Raw genomic sequence first — 20,390 nt, 5'->3', positions numbered from 1 at the left:
TCCAAGAAGGATGTTTGGATATGGCAAGACATGATAGCCACGGAGTTTTATAGGACCAACTTGAAATTAACTTATAAATGTAAGTGGTATTTATTAATATCATATTGTCATTATGCTTGTAGCCTACCTACTGTGGTTGTCACAGTGCCACTAAATTGTGTTGCTTTTCAATATCAATATACAGCTACCGGTTTAGTTGCATGTGCACACGTACGGTACCGATAAAAGTTGTTTACGTTTGAATTTTTGTCGCTCTACATACGTCATCTGGTATAATTGAAACGATTGGCTATGAGCTACGTACAGACGCATTTGACAGACATTTGTAGCGCCCAATAAACGGCTCTGGGCATTCGTAAACCACGCCTCAAATACAAGAAAATTAGCATATGGTTCCCAGAGCACGTCTCATTCTCTATGAGACTGGTCTGGTGTTAGCCAGGCTAACATATCATATGGTTTATAAAAAACAAGTCATAGTAATTCATATGAAATCATATTTTTGTAAGGTTACAATTACAATAGGTAGGCTACAGTAAAAACAGTAAATCACCCAACTGCAGGAAATCTCAAAAAGTCCTATCTCAAATACATTTTTTAATCATCAGTGTATTAAAAAGAAAGAAAACGGCGGATAGCTTCTTGCGTGATTTCATATCATCAAGATGAAGAATGATGACAAACAAAAAAGACAGCCTGAAACAGTAACTCGGTCATTATCACTTTAATATTATCCATGAGTTTTTTCTTTTTAATCAGAATTAGACGTCAACTTCGGAAACAGCAGTTAGTCAGAAAATTACATTCAACATGTGCAGTTCACAATGAATGGTGACATCACCCGCCTCCCTTAAAGGGATAATCCCCCCAAAAACTTTATTTTGTCATCACTTACTCACCCTCAACCTTTTTTAACAAGCGTTGCCTTCTCTTTCAGTGCACATTGGGTGTGCCTGAACTGTTAAAGTTTTTTCTGGTAACTATGGGAGTGGATGGTGCCCGAGGTGATCACCATCCACTAATTAAGTAACCAGCAGTTTTTTTTTAAATTTGCATTTGGGTTATGAAAAACAAGACTTTAGAGGTTCAAACGACATGAGGGTGAGTAAATAATGATAAAGCTTAATTTTTGGGTTAACTATTTCTTTAATATTCATTTCCTTCATCCATCCATACATCAACAAAATTACATCTTTTCACTTGTTATTGACACAAACTTCAAACCATAACACTTTTATTATTATTCATATTTTCTTTTTTGTACACAAAGTTCTTTTCTAATTGAACTGTGCATACACTCCGAATTTTATTGAAAAAGCGATAAAGAAGGCGTTTCCATGCGTACCCTCATATATCACTGCAGTATGATTCCCAGTACCATTTTCTTCTCAGTTTCTTCCCTTCCAATGGCAAAGTGGGAAAGAGGAGATGAATACTGTGTATTGATTTGAAACAGTGTAAGGCCAAAACGCCAATCTAAGCATCTCACCTTTCTTTTTCCTGGAAGCCTCTGGAGATATCGGTTGAGAGATAGGATTGTTAGTGTCTGTTTTTCTAAGAGGCTTCTTTTAAACTACACATAACACGTCAGGTTCTCATCTGGAAAACAACCTGAACAACACAGACTGATCAATCCAAGTAAACAACACAGGGTTTGACCTTCACACAACACCACAAGTCCTGATATTTCATTAAAGAGAGACGAGTTTCTTCAAGTTCGGAGATCGCTATTGGTTGACGGACAAAGTGAGCCAAGCTTATCCAATAGCATAAAGTCCTGAAGCAAACAGGGTGTGGCATTTCTAGTAAAGTTTAGGGTTTGGGAGTCTTTCCCATTCCTGAAGTAATACTGATTATTAACCATTCTCCATTTTATACGACCCCACAGAAGGTCAGTAGTCTATTAATACTGCCACCTAAATACAGTGCACTTTCAGCTTATTCCACAGGAAAAAAAGAAAAAACATATCCAAGCCTGCGATAGCCCAGATACAAGTCAGACATTTGAGTTAATGAAAGATATCTACATATTTAAACATCTCACTGCAAAAAATCAGTTGTTACGCTAGTCCTCAATACTGGCTAAGATGCAGTCCATTCCAGTGTCCAATTTATATTTCCAACTTCCAAAAAGAGTGCATATCATGGGAAGTCCACCCGGCTTATTCTAAGCCAAGGAATGACGATTCAATTTGTATATCCTGAAAAAAATATTAAGTGCATAAAGAACCTTCCTGTATTTATTCGCTTATGTTTATATCCAGTCAATAAGTCACAGTAAATCCACTGACGTTTGCGTGTGTGTTTTAAGCTTGGTCCACAGCAGTGGCACATTACTCGTTGTGCATTGGATGAGATGTTGAAGTACTAGCATTGTATGGAGATGCGTAAGCTTCTGGAGATCTTCTACCTGCCAAATATGTTCTCATACTCCAGAAGAATGAGTTCTACAATCTGGTTCTGATAAACCATGTGGACCGCCATGTTGCCCGTCTCGATCTCCGGCCGCAACAGAGTCGGGCCGAACACGATCGCCACGCTCTGGGTCGTCATCCGGTTTACCTCGCCATGATCTATCACCCTGAAAATCACAAGAGAGAAAGAGTCGTAAACATTCACGCTTCATTGTTCACCTATAGAGATGAAATCGTGAAAGGTGAATCAAAATTTGTTTGCCACATAGGAAAAACAAATTTACTTTGCATGAAATGTCGCGTTCCAACGGCAACAATTTTACATTAGGAAAAATGTTTGGGTATTGTGTTTGAATTACACGAATGCAGATCCGCACGCAACGGCGAAATGTCAGGCTGTAATTTTTCTGGAACGGTGTGCCGCCGCCATCTTCCATTTTGAGTTACGGTGGGCCGCGAGCCATTTAAATGCAAATGGAGGCGAAAGCAAATGTCATTGTGCATGTTTGATATAGCAATTACGATCGGGACTCAATGCCGGTCTCAAATTACATTCAGAATGACACTGTAAGGTACGGTCTCGCACATGAACATAAGGAAAATAATTCACTCTGTTTGTTGAGTGGAAATTGAGTTTTCTTTGTTTACTTCATATTAAGTGTGCTGAAGATGCGAATGTACAGTAAACTCTTGAAATGATGTGCATGTATAGACAGGTCTAAATATAGTGCACCAAATACATGTTCCTCCTCTTTATGACAAATAATGTTAAATAATAAATGTGCAATTATAACAGAGGGACCACTTTGACCACAGTCTCACGTGAGAGCAAAATGAAGGAGAAATAAACCGAGCACATCAGACTGAACAAGACAAACTCCCTAAAGAAAGCCAAAGTGATTAAAGATTCATGTTCCTCTCACCTGCCTCTGAGGAAGCAAAGCTTTATTGCTCATCATTATTTTAAGGTTTTGAATGGATGTAATAACAGAGGTACAGTTATGGATTTATAGTTATAGTTACTTCATAAACCTAATAGAAAAATACTTTCAGTAGTGCATTAGCATCTGCATTGCTAAAAAACCACACACCTTTGTTTTTGCCAATTATGGCCTCAAAAATCATATCAGCCTTTAATGCCCAAAACAACTCTGTAATGGTTAAACATGCAAATAAGATGAATAATATACTGTGCAAGTAGGTATTTTTCTTTTATTTATTACAGTACATGGCCCTGTCTGTGAAGGCCAGGGTGAGGTCTCATAATCTAAATATTAGATAAGGAACATTAAAGTTTGATTTTACATTGATCTGTGACATGACCTTACTCAGTCAATATTAAAGATATATGTCAGGAATAATTGAAGATGGGCCGTTAACTGGTTAAAATTTTCTTCTAAAAATATATAAACATACAAATATATCAAATGAAAGAACAGACCCTCTGCTTTCAAACAAACAATAAACAAACAAACAAAACAGGGGAAAAAAAAACTTTCATCCTATCTATATTTTTTCTCTGCTTATAAACTTTTAAATATGAGTATTTTTCTTTAAAATAAATTTTTTAGCAAAAAGCTGAAATAATTTAATTTTTGTGTAGGAATTTTGTTAAAGATCAGATTCAGAACGATACTCAAAACATACACAGAGTTTAGAATTAGTAATTTTTTTGCTTCAGTTTTTTATAAATTGGGTAAGTGCCCAATTCCCCGCCATTTGACGACTAATGAGTTAAATTATTACATTACCACAAATATTTCTGTAGTGCCTATTTTTAAGACATTTATAAGGTTAGGTGTGTGGTTTACAGAAAAATAATCAACACCCATGGAACATTTTCCAGCCAATTAGAATAGTATGGAAGACGAAAAATGACTTGAGTGTATAGAAATAAATAAATGCATGAATAAATAAGTAATTAATTAAATGCAGACATAAATAAATAAATAAATATATTGTCAAAAGTATCAACTTTTAATTTTATTATTTTTGCACCACTACATTTATTTCTACATTTATTTATGTATTTCTACATGTATTCATGTATTTCTACATTTATTTATTTTCACATTTATTTATGTATTTCTACATTTACTGATTTCTGTATTTCTGTGTCCGTATGTTAATAAGGTAGGTGGTCCCAACCTCTTTCAAGTCTCAATGCATGGATATATATATATACCTGGTACCTAAATGGTAAATATTAGGACCTTTTTAAAGGATACCCCCCATGACAGCTTAGCACTTTTTGACCATTTTTTCTTACAGTGCATAAAAGAAGAGTTTGAATCATCACTAAAAAAAACCTAAAATGTTGTTTGACCATGTATCAAAGTGCTTGCATTCATGTGTACTGTTTCCACTGAAGCTTCAATGCTTGATGTCACAATCAAGAACTGTTTACACGGTCCATTGACTAATTTAATTACATTCCTACTGCGTGTGGCCCAGCCGCCGCCCCTGGATAAACTATTTCACCCGATGTCACATTCTGACATTTAACATGGTTTAATAAAAGCCCTTTGTGTACTTTAACTACTTCTGTCACCTTGTCTTCTGCTCACTCTATTTTACAAGACATCTCTCTCTCTCTCTCTCGCTCTCTGTATCTGTGGTGTCTGCATCACAACCAATGGCAATGCATCAGGAGGATATGGTGAACATCCCCTCCTTCTGCTCCCCATGTGTCTCTCTCATAATGATGTAGTTGGCCAGTCTCCAGGTCTATCCCAGTAATGGATACAGTGAGATAACTCGATAGAGGCTTGCTGTGCAGATCACGGACCACACCCTCTTCACCTCAACACACACGCACACACACACACACACACGCACGCACGCAAAATCCAGCACTGCCCTAAATCAATAATGAATAATGATGGTTTGGAAAAGAAAGGCTAATTACTTCAAAATAGTAAATCCATCTCTGCTATAAAATAAACTACTGTTTCATGTAATGGCTTGGGGATATAATATACATTTCCATTTTACTGTTCCATTTGCATTAAAACAATGACAGGAGCTCTGTCTTACCTTTTCAGATGCTGGAATAAAACTTTCATTGTTTCCTGATTGGGTTTTGGCAGCTGTTTGATCAAGTCTTTTATGGATTGGACTCGCTGCTTGTAATCAGAGTTTTCTGAAAATTAAGCCAAATGAAAGAGTACGGGGTGAGAGAGCTCTGGATAGCTTAAGATAAATTATTACCAAGTCACATTGCTCCCTCTTGTGGTTGATTCTGTAGATGTCTACTAGGTGCGCAATGATAAAACCAGTATCTGTACTTATTAAACTGTCAAGATGTATAGGGAACTAAAGCACATTAGACTAATACAGGTTTATATGTATCAGATGATGGGTTATAAACTTACGAGGATTAGTCCATTTTCTTAAAAAAAAAAATCCAGATAATTTACTCACCACCATGTCATTCAAAATGTTGATGTCTTTCTTTGTTCAGTCGAGAAGAAATTATGTTTTTTGAGGAAAACATTGCAGGATTTTTCTCATTTTAATGGACCCCAACACTTAACAATTTTAATGCAGTTTAAAATTGCAGTTTCAAAGGACTCTAAACGATCCCATACGAGGCATAATGGTCTTATCTAGTGAAAGGATTGTCATTTTTGGCAAGAAAAATAAAAAATATGCACTTTTAAAACACAACTTTTCGTCTTCCTCTGTCCTGTGACGCGCCAGCGCGACCTCATGAATTCGTCGTCACGTCAAGAGGTCACGGATGATGTATGCGAAACTATGCCCCAGTGTTTAGAAAGAGGACCGTTCTGACGTTGTTGTATGTCGAATGATACTAATTAATGTCTTTGTGTCAGTTTATTGTTTAAAATGGTCCGTAAATGTGCGTTTCATATATGTAACACGTGACGTGACCTTTCCACATCATTACGTGAGGTCGCGCTGGCGCATCACGGCTCTCCTGATTTTGCCAAGTGGTTGATGTCCTCAGGCCAACATTGTGTTGACCCTGGAACAACATTTCAATCAACCAATCAGATTTCAGAAATAAGATTATAGTTTGTTTTAAGTTTAAGCTTACAACCAAGATTAGCTGTTTCTAGACTGTTTCTTCGTTTTTTACTTATCATGTCCCTCTGATTTTAGGGTTTGGTTATGGTTAGGGTTGGGGTTTGGGGTAGGTTTAGGTTTTATTTAGAAAAATGTTGTCCTTGGGTCAACACAATATGTTGTCCTGAGGACATCAACCACTTGGCAAAATCAGTTTGAGCGGCGCATCACACAGCCGGAGGAAGAAGACAAGTTGTGGTTTAAAAGTGCATATTTTTTATTTTTCTTCCCAAAAAATGACAATCGTTTCACTAGATAAGACCCTTATGCCTCGTTTGGGATCGTTTAGAGTCCTTTGAAACTGCAATTCCAAACTGCACTAAAACTGTTAAGCGCTGGGGTCCATCAAAACTAGAAAAATCCTGGAATGTTCTCCCCAAAAAACATAATTTCTTCTCGACTGAACAAAGAAAGACATCAACATTTTGGATGACATGGTGGTGAGTAAATTATCAAGATTTTTTTATGAAAATGGACTAATCCTTTAACTTAAAGGATATGTAATGAGATATATGTAAAAAGAAATATTACAGATCAAAACACAACATAACCAGTCATAGCAACAAACAATAACTTCTGAGAAATAATTTTTAAAATTTTTGCATTTTATATTTTTAGTACTTGATTTATTAAGTTTTAAAGCTCATAGCATAAACTCACTGATGGCCTCGACAAAATCATTGAAGGATGTGTAGGTGAAGAGCGGCTCTGGAAGCTCCCGGAAAAACATCTTCAGAGCACCTGTGGTCACGTGAATGTCTTCCCACTTATTCTCTTCCAAGTTGATTTTTTCATCTGAGGACATATAAACATATTTTATATTAAATTAAACCAAAGCTTAGAGCTATCATTCATTAAGTATGTGCATTTCCTGGGATCAAAACTATTTACTAGGTGATTTCATACTAGTGCTGTTTGATCTTTTAGCATGGCAGAACAGTGTAATGTTTATGTGTAAAATACATTTGTGTAATATTTTATACAAAATTTACATTCACATTTGGCTGATGCTTTTATCCGACTAGCAGTGCAGTTAAGATGCACGTTCTTTATCAGTACATGTAAAAGAGACAACAATACGTACCATGATTGACCGCAAAACGCAGCTTCTGAATGACCGCCAGATTTCCACTGACTCTGTACAAGCCATCAACATTCAACCCTATGCCAAGAAAAGAGACACAGGAGAGAAAGCAAATCATAAAGTGAATGGTGTTAATAACTAGAATGACAGCTTTAGGATAGCATTATTAATCGATTCTTGATACACACACACACACACACACACGCACGCACGCACGCACGCACGCAGTACCTGTATTCTCCACATGCTCAATGCACATCTTAACAAAGTTGGGTACAGATGTGCCCTCTCTCTGACACAAAGCTGTCAAACTGCAGCCAAACACCTGATCTGAGAACAGAAGAGACATAGGTTTAGTGTCTGCTAACCAAACTGCTTGCTCTTATAATAGATACTATTGATTAATTATTATACTATCGACTAATCAATTAATAACTAACATTATTTTTTTCATGTATTTGGGCATTCCCTTAATTTTAGTGAATATGAATGCAATTTCAGTCTTGGTTTAAATGTTAACTACAAAAATTGAGCAGTGAATTATCTGCTTAACCGTGAGAAGTAATACTTTTAGTTAATTTTGCCAAAGAATGCATTGATACAACGTTACACTGTTCTCTGATATCTACATAGAAGGTATGAAACTTTATTGAGTGCAAAAGTTATCCAGAAATGTTTTACATGTCTATTTGCAATCCCAGGATTTGTCCCCAGAATGAAATGGTCTATTACTACCTTATTTGAAAGGGTCATTAACCCTTTATCAGTGTTTGGACATTTCTTTCATTTTTTAAAAGTGTTACTTTCATCTCAGGGGCATGAAACTCTGTGACTATTTCTAAATAATCTATCTAAAGATGCACAAAAAAACTGGGCTGGATTTGACCGTTTAAGGTATTGGGGTCGAAATGCCCCACATTGAAAATTAATGGGAAATTTAAAAAAATAATACTTTTTTCATTTTGTTTGTCAAAAAAATAAAAGTAAATCCATTATAAACCTGAAAATTTCTACATATAAATCAAGGTCTGATATGGTTGTTCTAAAGGTGTGTAAAAAATTACCGTTTAAGGGGTTTGGGGTCAAAATGACCCCACATTGAAAATGAATGGGAAAATAAATTTAGTTTGTCCATAAATAAATAAATAAATAAAAGTAAATCTTGCTCTTCCAAACTTTTACTTTTCACTATGTACACATGGTAACCGATTGTTACCTTTAATGTATCCCTTGTCTCTGACCGCCTGTAATGTGGGTCTCCGTGTGAGAAATTTCTTTAGCTTGACTCTGGTTTTCTTCTGTTCAGATGACTCCATACTGGAGGAGGTCTTCATTGCTGCTCAAACGCAAATGTGTTTTAGGATTCGGCACGACCTCATAGCACGACTGGTTTATTTGATAATCATACAGGAGCTAGATGAGTGAATGTACCTCTGTTTTTCTTGATGTCTTTGAGATCTTTCTCTCTGTCGTGTTTCTCTGTTCCCGGAGACTCCGGCATGTCTTCTTCAATTGCCTCATCAGACTCCCATGCCTACCAGATACACACACAAAATGTCATTACAATGACCTCACATGCACTGTATTTGTACGTGTTGTGTTGTGTATTCCACTCACATGTGTGTTGATGGTTTCAGAAAGGGCTTTATACCAGTCATTAATAACGCTGTCTATCTCCGACTGAATCAGCAGCTCTGTGCCCGTTCGTGTCTTCAGCTGGTGGGGTAAAAAGGTAAGTAGGATTATTTTAAGCATAGGCAGTTTTCATATTATGATGAGCAAATGAGCTTTGTACAAAGTGCCTGTTTAATTATTGCACAACTGTGAGTGTATATGCTATACTAAATACTACAATTTAATAAAAGCAATTACACAGTAATAGTAAATTGGTTTTAAGCAATCTGCTTTATGGTGTGCCTAATGAACACCGTTTATTTGTTTTAAAACTACGGCTCCTGCAACTGATTTGCTTTATTTGCAAATTGCTTTTGTTATTTTCTGCATATTATATGAAATTGTTACAATAAACATATTTCCAAAAAAGATCTGGTCCTCACCTCAATAACATGTTTCTTGCTGGACTTCTCTTTGGATGCCCACTCGACTGAACCGCCTCTGAGGTCCACTGTGAATTCTGGTTTGGACTGGTTCCCTCCAAACTTTACATGGCATAGATGGAAAGAACAAGACGGTTTGTAGAAGTATACAATCTGAACAATTTTGGTATTAAAATATCTTTAGTCCAAAGTTGTTATATAAATATGTTGGTGATCCTGGGTCATATGTGAGATACAAGCACATGGCATTTAAATGTGAATTAGTTCAGTAATAGGTTAGACTTGAATTTTAAATGCACGATGCACAAACTTTAAACTTTTAAAATTCATGGCCCAAGTTGGCAAAGAGCATTCCCACATTCTTATGTATTTATGCGATGCTAAGCTTTATTTTGTATGTTATGGAAATCCAAATTAAAAAGGTTTCGGTGGCATGAAATAAATTAGTCTTATTATACAGAAATGCATGCCAACAAACGTAAAGTTCTCAGTGCATCCATATTCTTTTACTAACTGCATGATTATTTGACATACTGCACCCACTCCTATAGAAGGGAACCATATTCAAGCATATAGCAGAGGAAAGTAAGTGTCAATATAGGACGTGCACAATTAAAATGGGAGACAAGCTGCCCTTTTTCAGCTGATCTGGAAGCAGTTTAGCATCTTGTAGATAGATGACCAAAAGTATTAACTTAAAAAAAATATGACCACTTTATTCTGATTACAATCTTTACTTACAATTTTCAAAAAATTATTGGGCGGTTTCCAGGACAGGGCTTATACTAGTCCAAGGCTAAAATGTATATTTGAGCTGCCTTAATTTGAAAACGCCTTGTACGGACATATCTGAACATATATCAGTGCCATTGATTTGTCTTACGATGCACACCAGTATTGATTTTGGTAAGGTTTATTTGTAAAAACTACTCAAATGTCCTAATATAACTAAGGCATAGTCCATATAGGATTAATCTAAACCCTGTCCGAAAAACCGCCCCTATATGTTTAAAACTTTCCTATACATTTTCTGAACTGTTGTAAGCTTTAATCAAGGCTAAACTGTTCCTGGATCAGCTTGAAGGACACATTCAGACCAGAGTGGGCTGACATACAGAGGAAGCCCGGCCACGCCCATAGTGCGCATAGGATACCGCAGGGCGGGGCTTAATCGTACGCTTCCAGTTACTTAGCAACGAAAGGAGGAGTTCAGGGAAGGAACCGTTGCGGCAGTACGACTTTGGAGAGACAGAAGATGAAAATAAGAAAGGAAAAGAACAGAAAAAGAGATTGATAATGCATGAACACAGACTCACAACAGATGAGAAATATAAATGAAGGTAAAAATGGAGAGAAGTAACATTATGCTAGTTATCTAAATTCTAAATCTAACAATTCTTGATCCTTTTAGTTGGCACACTAAAAGCACTGAACATGGATGCAGTTTAATAATACACTATTTTATGGAGGTCCTTTCAACATCCGAGGCATAGGATAATCCTGTCAAATGTCAGACTAGTGAGATTAAATACTAAAGTTTTTCAAGAGCTTTTTCAGTGCAAGAGATGATTGTTGCAAGAGACTTTGATTGAAACACATACCCAACTTGTGGCACTGCCCTGACCCTTTGCAAAGAGCAGAGATGAACCCTGCAAAACAGTCCAGGTGGAGGCCCAATTCTTTCTGCAGAGCAAAATAAAAACAGCATATGAAGTGAGTCTGACATGTTTTCTTATAAGTTAGTATTTTTGATCAGACTCTTGATTCTGCCAACAAACCACTATTTCTGAATGAGTTCGGGATAAAGCGAATTTGAAGCGAAAGTATTTAATGAACGTATAATACATGCCAAGAGCATTCGGTTAATGTCATTATCTTATTTTTGATGGAGGTGGCATTAAGTGTTTTTTTGCATCTGAACTCTTTAAAAGAAGATCATACAATAAACTAGGGATGGAAGAAGTAAATAATATTATTGCGAAATTTGATCACAATACGGTAGTGCAATTTTTCTAAATATCAACAAATGTTCATTTGTGGCCCGTTCATACCATAAGTTGACAGAAATAAAAATGTAGCGGATATATGCATCTTTCTATTGCAAAAAAACAAACAAAAGATATTGATGGCCCAGCATGCACTGCACTATGTTCATTAAAGGGACACTCCACTTTTTTGAAAATATGCTCATTTTCCAGCTCTCCTAGAGTTTAACATTTGATTTTTACCATTTTGGAATCCATTCAGCTGAAATCCGGGTCTGGCGGTGGCATTTTTAGCATAGCTTAGCATAATCCATTGAATCTGATTGGACCATTAGCATTGCGCTAAAAAATAACCAAAGAGTTTCGATATTTATCCTATTTAAAACTTGACTCTTCTGTATTTACATCGTGGACTAAGACTAACGGAAAATTAAAAATTGCGATTTTCTAGGCAGATGTGGCTAGGACCTATACTCTTATTCTGGCGTAATAATCAAGAACTTGCTGCTGTACCATAGCTGCAGGAGGCGCAATGATATTACGCAGCACCTGAAAATACTACTGAAAAGGGGACAAAGGGGACTATTTTCGGGCAGTGCATAATATGACATAATTTTTTAGCGTGATGCTAATTGTCTAATCAGATTCAATGGACCATGCCACGCCATGCCAAAAATGCCACCGCCAGACCCGGAGACCAGCCGAATGGACTCCAAAATGGCAAAAACCAAATGCCCAACTCCAGGGGAGCTGGAAACTGAGCATATTTTTTTTTTAAAAGTGGAGTGTCCCTTTAGGGTGCAAGGTGACTTTAAGAACATTTTTTTACTGTTTATTTTAATATTAGTTATATTTAAATTAGGGATGCTCCGATCGATCTGCTGATGATGTTTGTTATGCTTCTCAATTAATTACTGTGAAATGCTGCTACATCCAAAAGCCAGAGGGCGCTCTCGTGCAGAAACTCAATATGCGCAGTAGACAAAGAACCTAACACACACTGCTCCAGGAAATGTCTTAATGATATATTTATATTGCTGTTCTTCAAACCTTTTCAGGTATTTACATGATAATAAATTATATCTTTAATGATTATGTTTGACGAGTGTTGCTTTTTCAAATGCATGTTATATAAACGACTCAAACACACAGTGATTTCAGATCGATAAGGACTTACTGATCAAAAGCCGTAGTACATGAAATTGCAGTGAATAATATCGGCTGTGCGATTCAAAATAGTTATCAGCCACGTATTATTAATGTATATCGGCATTTATCGGTGCACCCCTATTTTAAATAATATCTAATATTTATTTTACCAATACATCCATTTCCCCACAATTGTACAAAAAATAGTCTAACATCAAATGTTTACCTGACTTTCTTCCCGTGTTCAGTGATTTTGGTAACATTGAGAACCCCACACTTTTCTGAGGGCTATCGAGAAGAGACAAATTAGACCTGGGTGAATACGACAGCTTAAAAAGTTGGAAGCTGGGATTTTAAATGTTCAATGAATGGTTTAGATGGTTAATTTACAACAGATCATGATATGCACTGCACACAATTTCATGTTAATAGCCTACATTTAAAAAGCATGCACACTAGCACACAGGTTAGGGTGTATACTAACGGTTGAGGGGTGTTTTGGTGAAGAGGGACAAGAGTCTGATTCAGGAGAGCTATGTTTTGCATTCACACACTCCTACAAGTCAAAAACAGAGAAACACTGTGTGAAAAAACCCAAAATAGTTGGGTGAGAAGAAGATGAATGAGAGGAGGTTAAATCAAGTCTGAAGAGTCTCGTAATACAATGCAGCAGAAATCATTAAATTCAGGATGGGCAGTAATGTTATACAAATAATTTGTGTGGAAAGATTTGTTTAATTCAAAAGTTAGAAGTAGATGAGGAATTAGTATAAATGCAGCAGACATGAACATACACGCACACAGATGTATACAGTACAGATCTATCTTCATGTACAAATCACAAACTGCTTATTTTGCTTTGATTCGCTTTGATTCGTTTCTTGATTCGTTTGAAATCACAGCTGATTGGTTACAACATATTAGGACAACTAACTTTTCTGTACAGCGATAGGCCAAAGTCCTTGGTGAACTGGTTAACACTGAACCATCTGTTTCTGAATGTCTGACATAAAAGCAACTTAGGTCAGACTTTCTTCAGCATCTTTAAAAAAACTTACAAAATGAAAATAAAAAAATGACACATACACATACAAACCACATGGTGCAAAATATTAAAACGTTTTTTCTCTGAATATTGATTTTTTTAATGGTAAAAGACATTGAGATATATTTTCCAATTAATTATTAGCACAAATATAGTTCGATTTACCTTGTCGCTGAGGTCCAGCACATAGGTGCTGTGTCTCCACTTGGTCAGCAGAATGGGCTCCTGCTGCTTTCTCTCCAAACTGTGACTTTTAGGAACATCTCCACAGTTTGGAGGAGAGAGATTATACTGGAAACAAACAAGAATGACAAGATAATGTGAGAATAAAGTGCAGATGGATTAGTGAAAAAACTGAAATAAATCAAACATAAATTTGCAAGGAAGGAGAGGGACCAGAACCGATAAAAGGAACAGCAATGTTGAGTACCTCCCCCTAAATAATCACAGCATCATGCCCCTCCCTTGCCTCAGCATAGACACACACCAAATTACACATGGCCATTAGAGTAGATACCATATCAAGATTGTTGTGTGTGTGAGAGTGAGTATGAGCTGTGTGTATGCATCTTACTTTTGGTAATTCCCATTCGGAGCGGGAACCATCAGCGCTGTAATAGTACGGCCTGCCCTGCTCATCCACGTGTTTAATCCACTGTAAAGTAAATCATTGTTACGCTACTATCATCTTTAAAATAAGTTGTTTTGTGTTAGCAGCCCTTTCCAGCACCTTCTCATTGGTGTATTCAGACACGTAAAGTGTGTGGCCATGCTCATCGAGTTCCTCAGACCAGCCTCTAGGTGGCGATCCATACTGACTGTCTGACTGACTGGAGTGAGTGCTGGGGCAGTTCTCTTCAGATGATAGATGCTGGAGAGAGACAGAAACAGAGAGATTCATTATTTTTAGCAGATGTATTTATTAAGTGTTTGCAATGTTTAATTATACTGTTAGTATTGCTAATATACATCACGTTAGTATCTCTAGTATAGACGGTTTCATCGGACGCACGTGATACACGTCTGGATCCGAACCTTACTTCCGGTTTCGTTTTTTTAATGGTGTGACTAGTTGCTAAACTGATCTCTTGAACAAATGCCTCGTCAAAAATATACAGCCGCTTGTTTATGTTGTTACTGCTGAAACGGTCTATACATACTTATATACATACATGTGCAGTAAATAATATGAATGCAGAGTTAGTAGGCTATATATCCTTTGTGAAAATGTATATTCCATGTAAAATGCTTTTTATATATTTTCAATATATGACTCTGCTGTCTTTACTAACATGTATTTATTGTAGAGCTGCTTTGAACAATGCACAACTGTGAAACTATAGACAAACTTGAACTGAATTCAAAGCAACTTCCTCATTTGATGAAAACAGAGAAGCAATTCAACCTTGGAGGCAATAATATAAGAAGTACTATGACACAATGACTTAACACTTGTCATAGACATACCTGTTAACAAAGGATATTCAATATAAATATTGATTAGTCATTAACTAGTACTGAATAATAAATCTTTTTTTATGCAGTAAGCAGTTTATTCCTTACCAGTACCATGACTGTAATTCTGTTATTTTGTCTAAATATCTAAAGTTAGCCTGTAGATGGCAGCAATGCACAATGGAAAGACTAAAACTTAAAGACACACCATGCAGTTATTTTACCTTAATTTAACAGCTTCAAAGTCATTTCGATGGTAAACGACGTCATAGTATGGCGAATCATCCCCCAGTTGAAGCTCGGGAAGGACGCCGCTACCAGAACCAGCAATGCAAGCTTGAGAGAACCGCCCCTGACAAATCTCGCGAGAATCACGACTTGCTTTACGGCAACGACGTCACACACGTTAGGCTTGTTCGACTTCATGCAGCGCTGCAAGAACCGGCAGTCGGATGACGTAAAAGTGCCGCGAGAATGATCAGAGACGGCGCTTTGGAGTCGTCCGGCTTTCGGTTCCTGCTGCGATGAATGAATTCACACAGGCCTGTAACAACAAATGCACTCGCGAAATTGAGACGTGATGCTCAATGAGGGAAACAGCTAAGAAAACCCGTTCGGAAGAGAGTAGAAAGCGAAAAAGAGAATCTGACCGAGTTAGGAACCGGACAAGAGTCCCACTCGGTCAGGTTTTTAGTGGTTGGCGTGAGCTTATAGACAGCCCTGGATGCAATAGGGATGCTGATATGGCGTTCTTGTTGATGGACAAGTTAGTAAATCTGTTATTTGTAAATTTGTTTGCGGTCTTTTTTGTATGTGGTTGCGCTTGCTTGTAGTGTGTATTTTTTTACTAAGCTGTTCATTCATCCAGTGTTGATAATTAGACCAGTAAAATAACTTCAACAAGGGTCTAGCTAGCTTACGATCATAAGAGCATTTAGCAGACCTGCTAACAAACACTCGTTTCTCTTACATGTTTTTTTTTTTGGCCATCTAAACTCAAGTGTTGTGTTGTGATGTGTACGTAGTCATTTGTCTAATTTTGATTTCTTATGGCCAACGAATAACGGCCAATGTTATGAAATAATGCAACGTATACAATTAACTTTGTCAATGCATTTTGTAATGTTTACATTACAATTAAAAAACAAATACAATTATACAGTAGACATAACGTTAGACTATAGACTGTTTACTTGTGATTAAGCTGCAATCTTGTAAAAACGTAATAGGCCAGCAAACGCGGTAGGCTACTTTATTATTATATGCCTACTCTACACTTGGCATAAACTTCTTATTATCCTATTACCATCATCTGTAGTTTAGTAGACATGCAGTAGCCTAATATTTGTATGAAATTGTGAAACATTCCCTGGTCATTATCTTCGGAGTCCATCTCACGCCCAACACTATCCTTACAGGTACGTACAGAGTGGGTGTGCGAAATTACGACAGTTGCAAGTTTTCCCCAGTGACTCTAGGGGTCGCTGTTTGACAAAAACGTCAAACTACATGGAATGCCTTTAAATGACAAGTTCGGTATTTTACACTTAAAGCCCTGTTTTCGGATTGTTTGTGATGAAATAAAACTGAAATTTGGACATGTGATGCTGTCCCGAGAATTTTTGGATGTTTGTTCTATCACCTCCCACCTCTACAAAAAGTGTATAGGTGCACGGGAACGGTCCTTCCTAAAATGCATTAAACTTTCGTTTACAAAGACGTAAAACTCACCGAGTGGTCAGGGGTGTTCACTGATGTGCTCGCACAGAAGTCGCTGCAAGAGATGCTTTCCAACAGGTTTTATCGTAGTTTTTGTCCAACCCCATTGACTTGTATTAGATGTGCTGTACGGTATTACTCCGCGCCGGGAACTTTGTTTGTATTTTTGCAATTGGCAAAGGAGGATTATCGTCTATTATTCAAGCTCTCAACGGAAGAATGTATGTGAAAAATAGGTCCACAAGTTTACAACGAATGGTAAAACACCTGTTGGAAAGCATCTTTTGCAGCGATTTTTGTGTGAGCATATCAGTGAACACCCCTGACCACTCTGGGAGTTTCACGTCTTTGTAAACGAAAGTTTAATGCATTTTAGGAAGGATTGTTTCAGTGCACCTATACACACATTGTAGAGGTGGGAGGTGATAGAACAAACACCTGAAAATTCTCGGGCCAGCATCATATGTACAAATTTCAGTCAAAACCGTTCTATTTCATCATAAACAATCTGAAAACAAGGCTTTAAGTGTAAAATAACGAACTTGTCCTTTAAAGAGCCACTCAGATCCAAAATCGAAAATGACCTGTATTGCAGTGTGTCATGTAGCTGTCCATCAATGTAAACAATGTGCAAAGTAGTTGAACCAAAAAGTGCACGATTAATAAAGTTATTGGCATCTAAAGTAGGAAGTCGACTCGGAAAACTATGACCTGCCCACAGCTAGTTGGTGTGTAAACATCATATCTCGCTGCGTTTTCAGTTTGTGTTGTTTTCACTACCAAAGGATGAAGAGATATGAATAATCTGTGGATAAAATTACTTTTTCAAGGAGGGATATACTAAACGTTTGGCTGTGAAGAATCAGTGGTTAAAATTACTTTTTCATGGAGGAATTTACTAGACGTTTGGCTGTGAAGAATCAGTGGTTAAAATTACTTTTTCACAGAGAGATTTACTAGACGTTAGGCTGTGAAGAATCAGTTGTTATAATTACTTTTTCATGGAGGAATTTACTAGACGTTTGGCTGTGAAGAATCAGTGGTTAAAATTACTTTTTCACGGAGGAATGTCTGTTGTCGTTTTTATTGCTTGGACTAATGATGAATAATGTGTATTGATGTTGCTTAAACTCTTAATATACTGTCAGAGAGTCACGTTAGCAAGTGGCTAACGCATGGTCACTTACGGTTTTGCTATGACCCGGTTAGCTTGCATAAATGCTTAAATGAGTGTAAAAACGTTAGTTTCTGACATCGTTTTTATTGCTTGGAATAATGATGAATGATATGTATTGATGTCGATAATGTCTTCTCAGTAAAATCATGTTAGCACTAGGTCAATACATGTTGCACTATAGTTGGTATGTGCCACTGATCTGTGGTCTGTGTGGAGACTGTGTCAGTTGACCAATCAGAGCAGAGTAGGCTACTGAAAGGTGGGGTTTAGGCAGACTTCGAACAGTCATTGAACGGCTTCACACAAATCGTTTGAGGATCTCTGAGAAATGGGGTAATTTTAAATTCATATATTGAGAAAATTACAGTGTTTGCATGCATTTAAACCTGTTGTCCGGGACTTATAAACAGTGATAGGACGCTAAAAATTTGCATCTTACTGGCTCTTTAAGAGATTATTCTGATATAAACTTAGACTTCAGATCTGGTTATCCTGAATAAATCTGGAAAGCAGGGAACATTTTACTCTACTAAATACCAACATTTTCTGTCAACTATTCTTAAGGTGAATAGAACAACTTTATTTGTCATGTTGAAGGAATAGTTTACACAAAATGAAGATGATGTCATCATTTACTCCCCCTTATGTCATTTACTTCCTCTTTTGCCGAATTTAAAAGAAAATATTTTGATAAATTATGGTAGCCACCACAGTTTACGGTACCCACTGACTTCTATAGTCATAAAAACAAATCAGTCAGTGGGTACCGTCAATTGTGTTGTTACCATCATTTATTAAAATATCTTCTTTTGTGTTTAACAGAATGAAGAAACTCATACAGGTTTAAAATAACATGAGGGAGAGTAAATGTCAGAATTGCTATTTTTGGGTGAACTATCCCTTTAACCAATATCCAGCAAAGCCACAAAAATCAGTTGCTCCACTTAGACCGGCAGCATTTTTCAAAGGCTTAAATATAGATTGAAGACCTACTTTAACTCTGGCCTAGTTCAAACTTTCACATGCATAAGCACATGGGCACGCATATCCACATTTACATTAACCTAACCATAAGACCTGATTTGTTCACATATGTGGTCATCACATTTTTTGTTGTTTGCACCATAATTCTTTGTAACTGGAACCTGTACACAAGCGCAGACCATTACACTGCTTCATGTTCATAGAAAAATATTTGGTTATTATATTTATTGCTTCTTCCGAACCCCAAAATAGCTGGAAGAAATCTGAAAAAAAGACTACACCACATGATTATTGCACTCCTATAAGAAGATTAGCTTATCACACTGTGCAACATTGATCGTTTAAACTTGGGTACGACAAGCATGTAGACTGCACGATGATGACACAAAAGCATCAGCGGCTGCGTCACACGTTAGCGCAATGTCACCAGCATGTGCTAGTGGTAAACAAATACCAGTACGGAGGTCGTAGCAGCAAATACATTGTGCGGTGATCATGCTGAATTTCTGACATTGTCAGAAAACTATCGTAGGCTATCTTTGGACGCAAGACCGGGAAAACGTCCGTCTTTGAACCTCTCTCACTGTACGACATAGGACCACCAATGAAGAGCCACGATCACAGAAATCGCGACGATTGTTTCATGATGGCAATCTTTCAGCTGAGACAGCCAATAATCGTGCAGTGTATCCCGGACTTTAGGAGGTTAATATAATAATAAGAATTCATTGTAAAGATATCATTTTTTTAAAGATGAAAATGTAATTTAAGTTGGTTAATATGGGATAAAATGTCAATGTGTGGTTTTCATTTATCAAAACAGATTTTACTATGTAGACCACAATGGTCAATATTAGTGTATGGACAATATATTGCAGAGATCGATATATCAGCCGATATTTCGATTAATTTTCCCCGACGTCGGATGATAAATCTTTTCAATCGGCTACTAAATTTCTCTATTACTTAAATTTGATGTTAGTCATAAAAAATACACTCAGTGTCATTCAATGTAAAGCCAAAGTCTGACACACAGTAAAATAACCAATCATTATTCACTTTTTAACTACACACAACAGCACGCCTGATCAACACACTTTTCAAACAGTACCGTGAGATGTCAGATCCACATTAATTATGTCTTGTAACTATGTTTTTTTTACTGTTTTTATTACTTTAAATGGGTATTTATTTCTTTAGTTTCACCAATTTTCTTCTTGTCTCTTATTTAC

General features: G+C 36.8%; 1 protein-coding gene across 7 annotated transcripts in view; it reads right to left on the bottom strand.

Annotated features, from left to right (window-relative positions):
• Positions 1-708: 708 nt before the first annotated feature.
• The window catches only part of arhgap12b (Rho GTPase activating protein 12b), a 64,555-nt gene continuing 44,873 nt past the window's right edge, over positions 709-20,390 (bottom strand). The window contains exons 4-20 of one of the 7 annotated variants that reach the window (XM_055175119.2): positions 14,554-14,694; positions 14,398-14,478; positions 13,989-14,114; positions 13,713-13,781; positions 13,263-13,334; positions 13,005-13,066; positions 11,246-11,327; positions 10,760-10,882; positions 9,645-9,746; positions 9,205-9,303; positions 9,019-9,121; positions 8,804-8,923; positions 7,819-7,917; positions 7,588-7,665; positions 7,164-7,298; positions 5,451-5,556; positions 709-2,581 (exon numbers count right to left, since the gene is read on the bottom strand). In XM_055175119.2, coding sequence (XP_055031094.1) covers positions 2,407-2,581; positions 5,451-5,556; positions 7,164-7,298; positions 7,588-7,665; positions 7,819-7,917; positions 8,804-8,923; positions 9,019-9,121; positions 9,205-9,303; positions 9,645-9,746; positions 10,760-10,882; positions 11,246-11,327; positions 13,005-13,066; positions 13,263-13,334; positions 13,713-13,781; positions 13,989-14,114; positions 14,398-14,478; positions 14,554-14,694 — 1,773 coding nt within the window. In that variant the 3' untranslated portion in view covers positions 709-2,406. The remainder of the gene's footprint in view (positions 2,582-5,450; positions 5,557-7,163; positions 7,299-7,587; positions 7,666-7,818; positions 7,918-8,803; positions 8,924-9,018; positions 9,122-9,204; positions 9,304-9,644; positions 9,747-10,759; positions 10,883-11,245; positions 11,328-13,004; positions 13,067-13,262; positions 13,335-13,712; positions 13,782-13,988; positions 14,115-14,397; positions 14,479-14,553; positions 14,695-20,390) is intronic. The other 6 variants (XM_055175122.2, XM_055175121.2, XM_055175120.2 and 3 more) reach the window with 6 other exon arrangements.

The sequence above is a fragment of the Misgurnus anguillicaudatus genome, chromosome 4, assembly GCF_027580225.2.
Source record: "Misgurnus anguillicaudatus chromosome 4, ASM2758022v2, whole genome shotgun sequence".
NCBI classification, from domain to species: Eukaryota; Metazoa; Chordata; class Actinopteri; order Cypriniformes; family Cobitidae; genus Misgurnus; species Misgurnus anguillicaudatus.
This window is presented reverse-complemented; position numbering and strand designations above follow the sequence as displayed.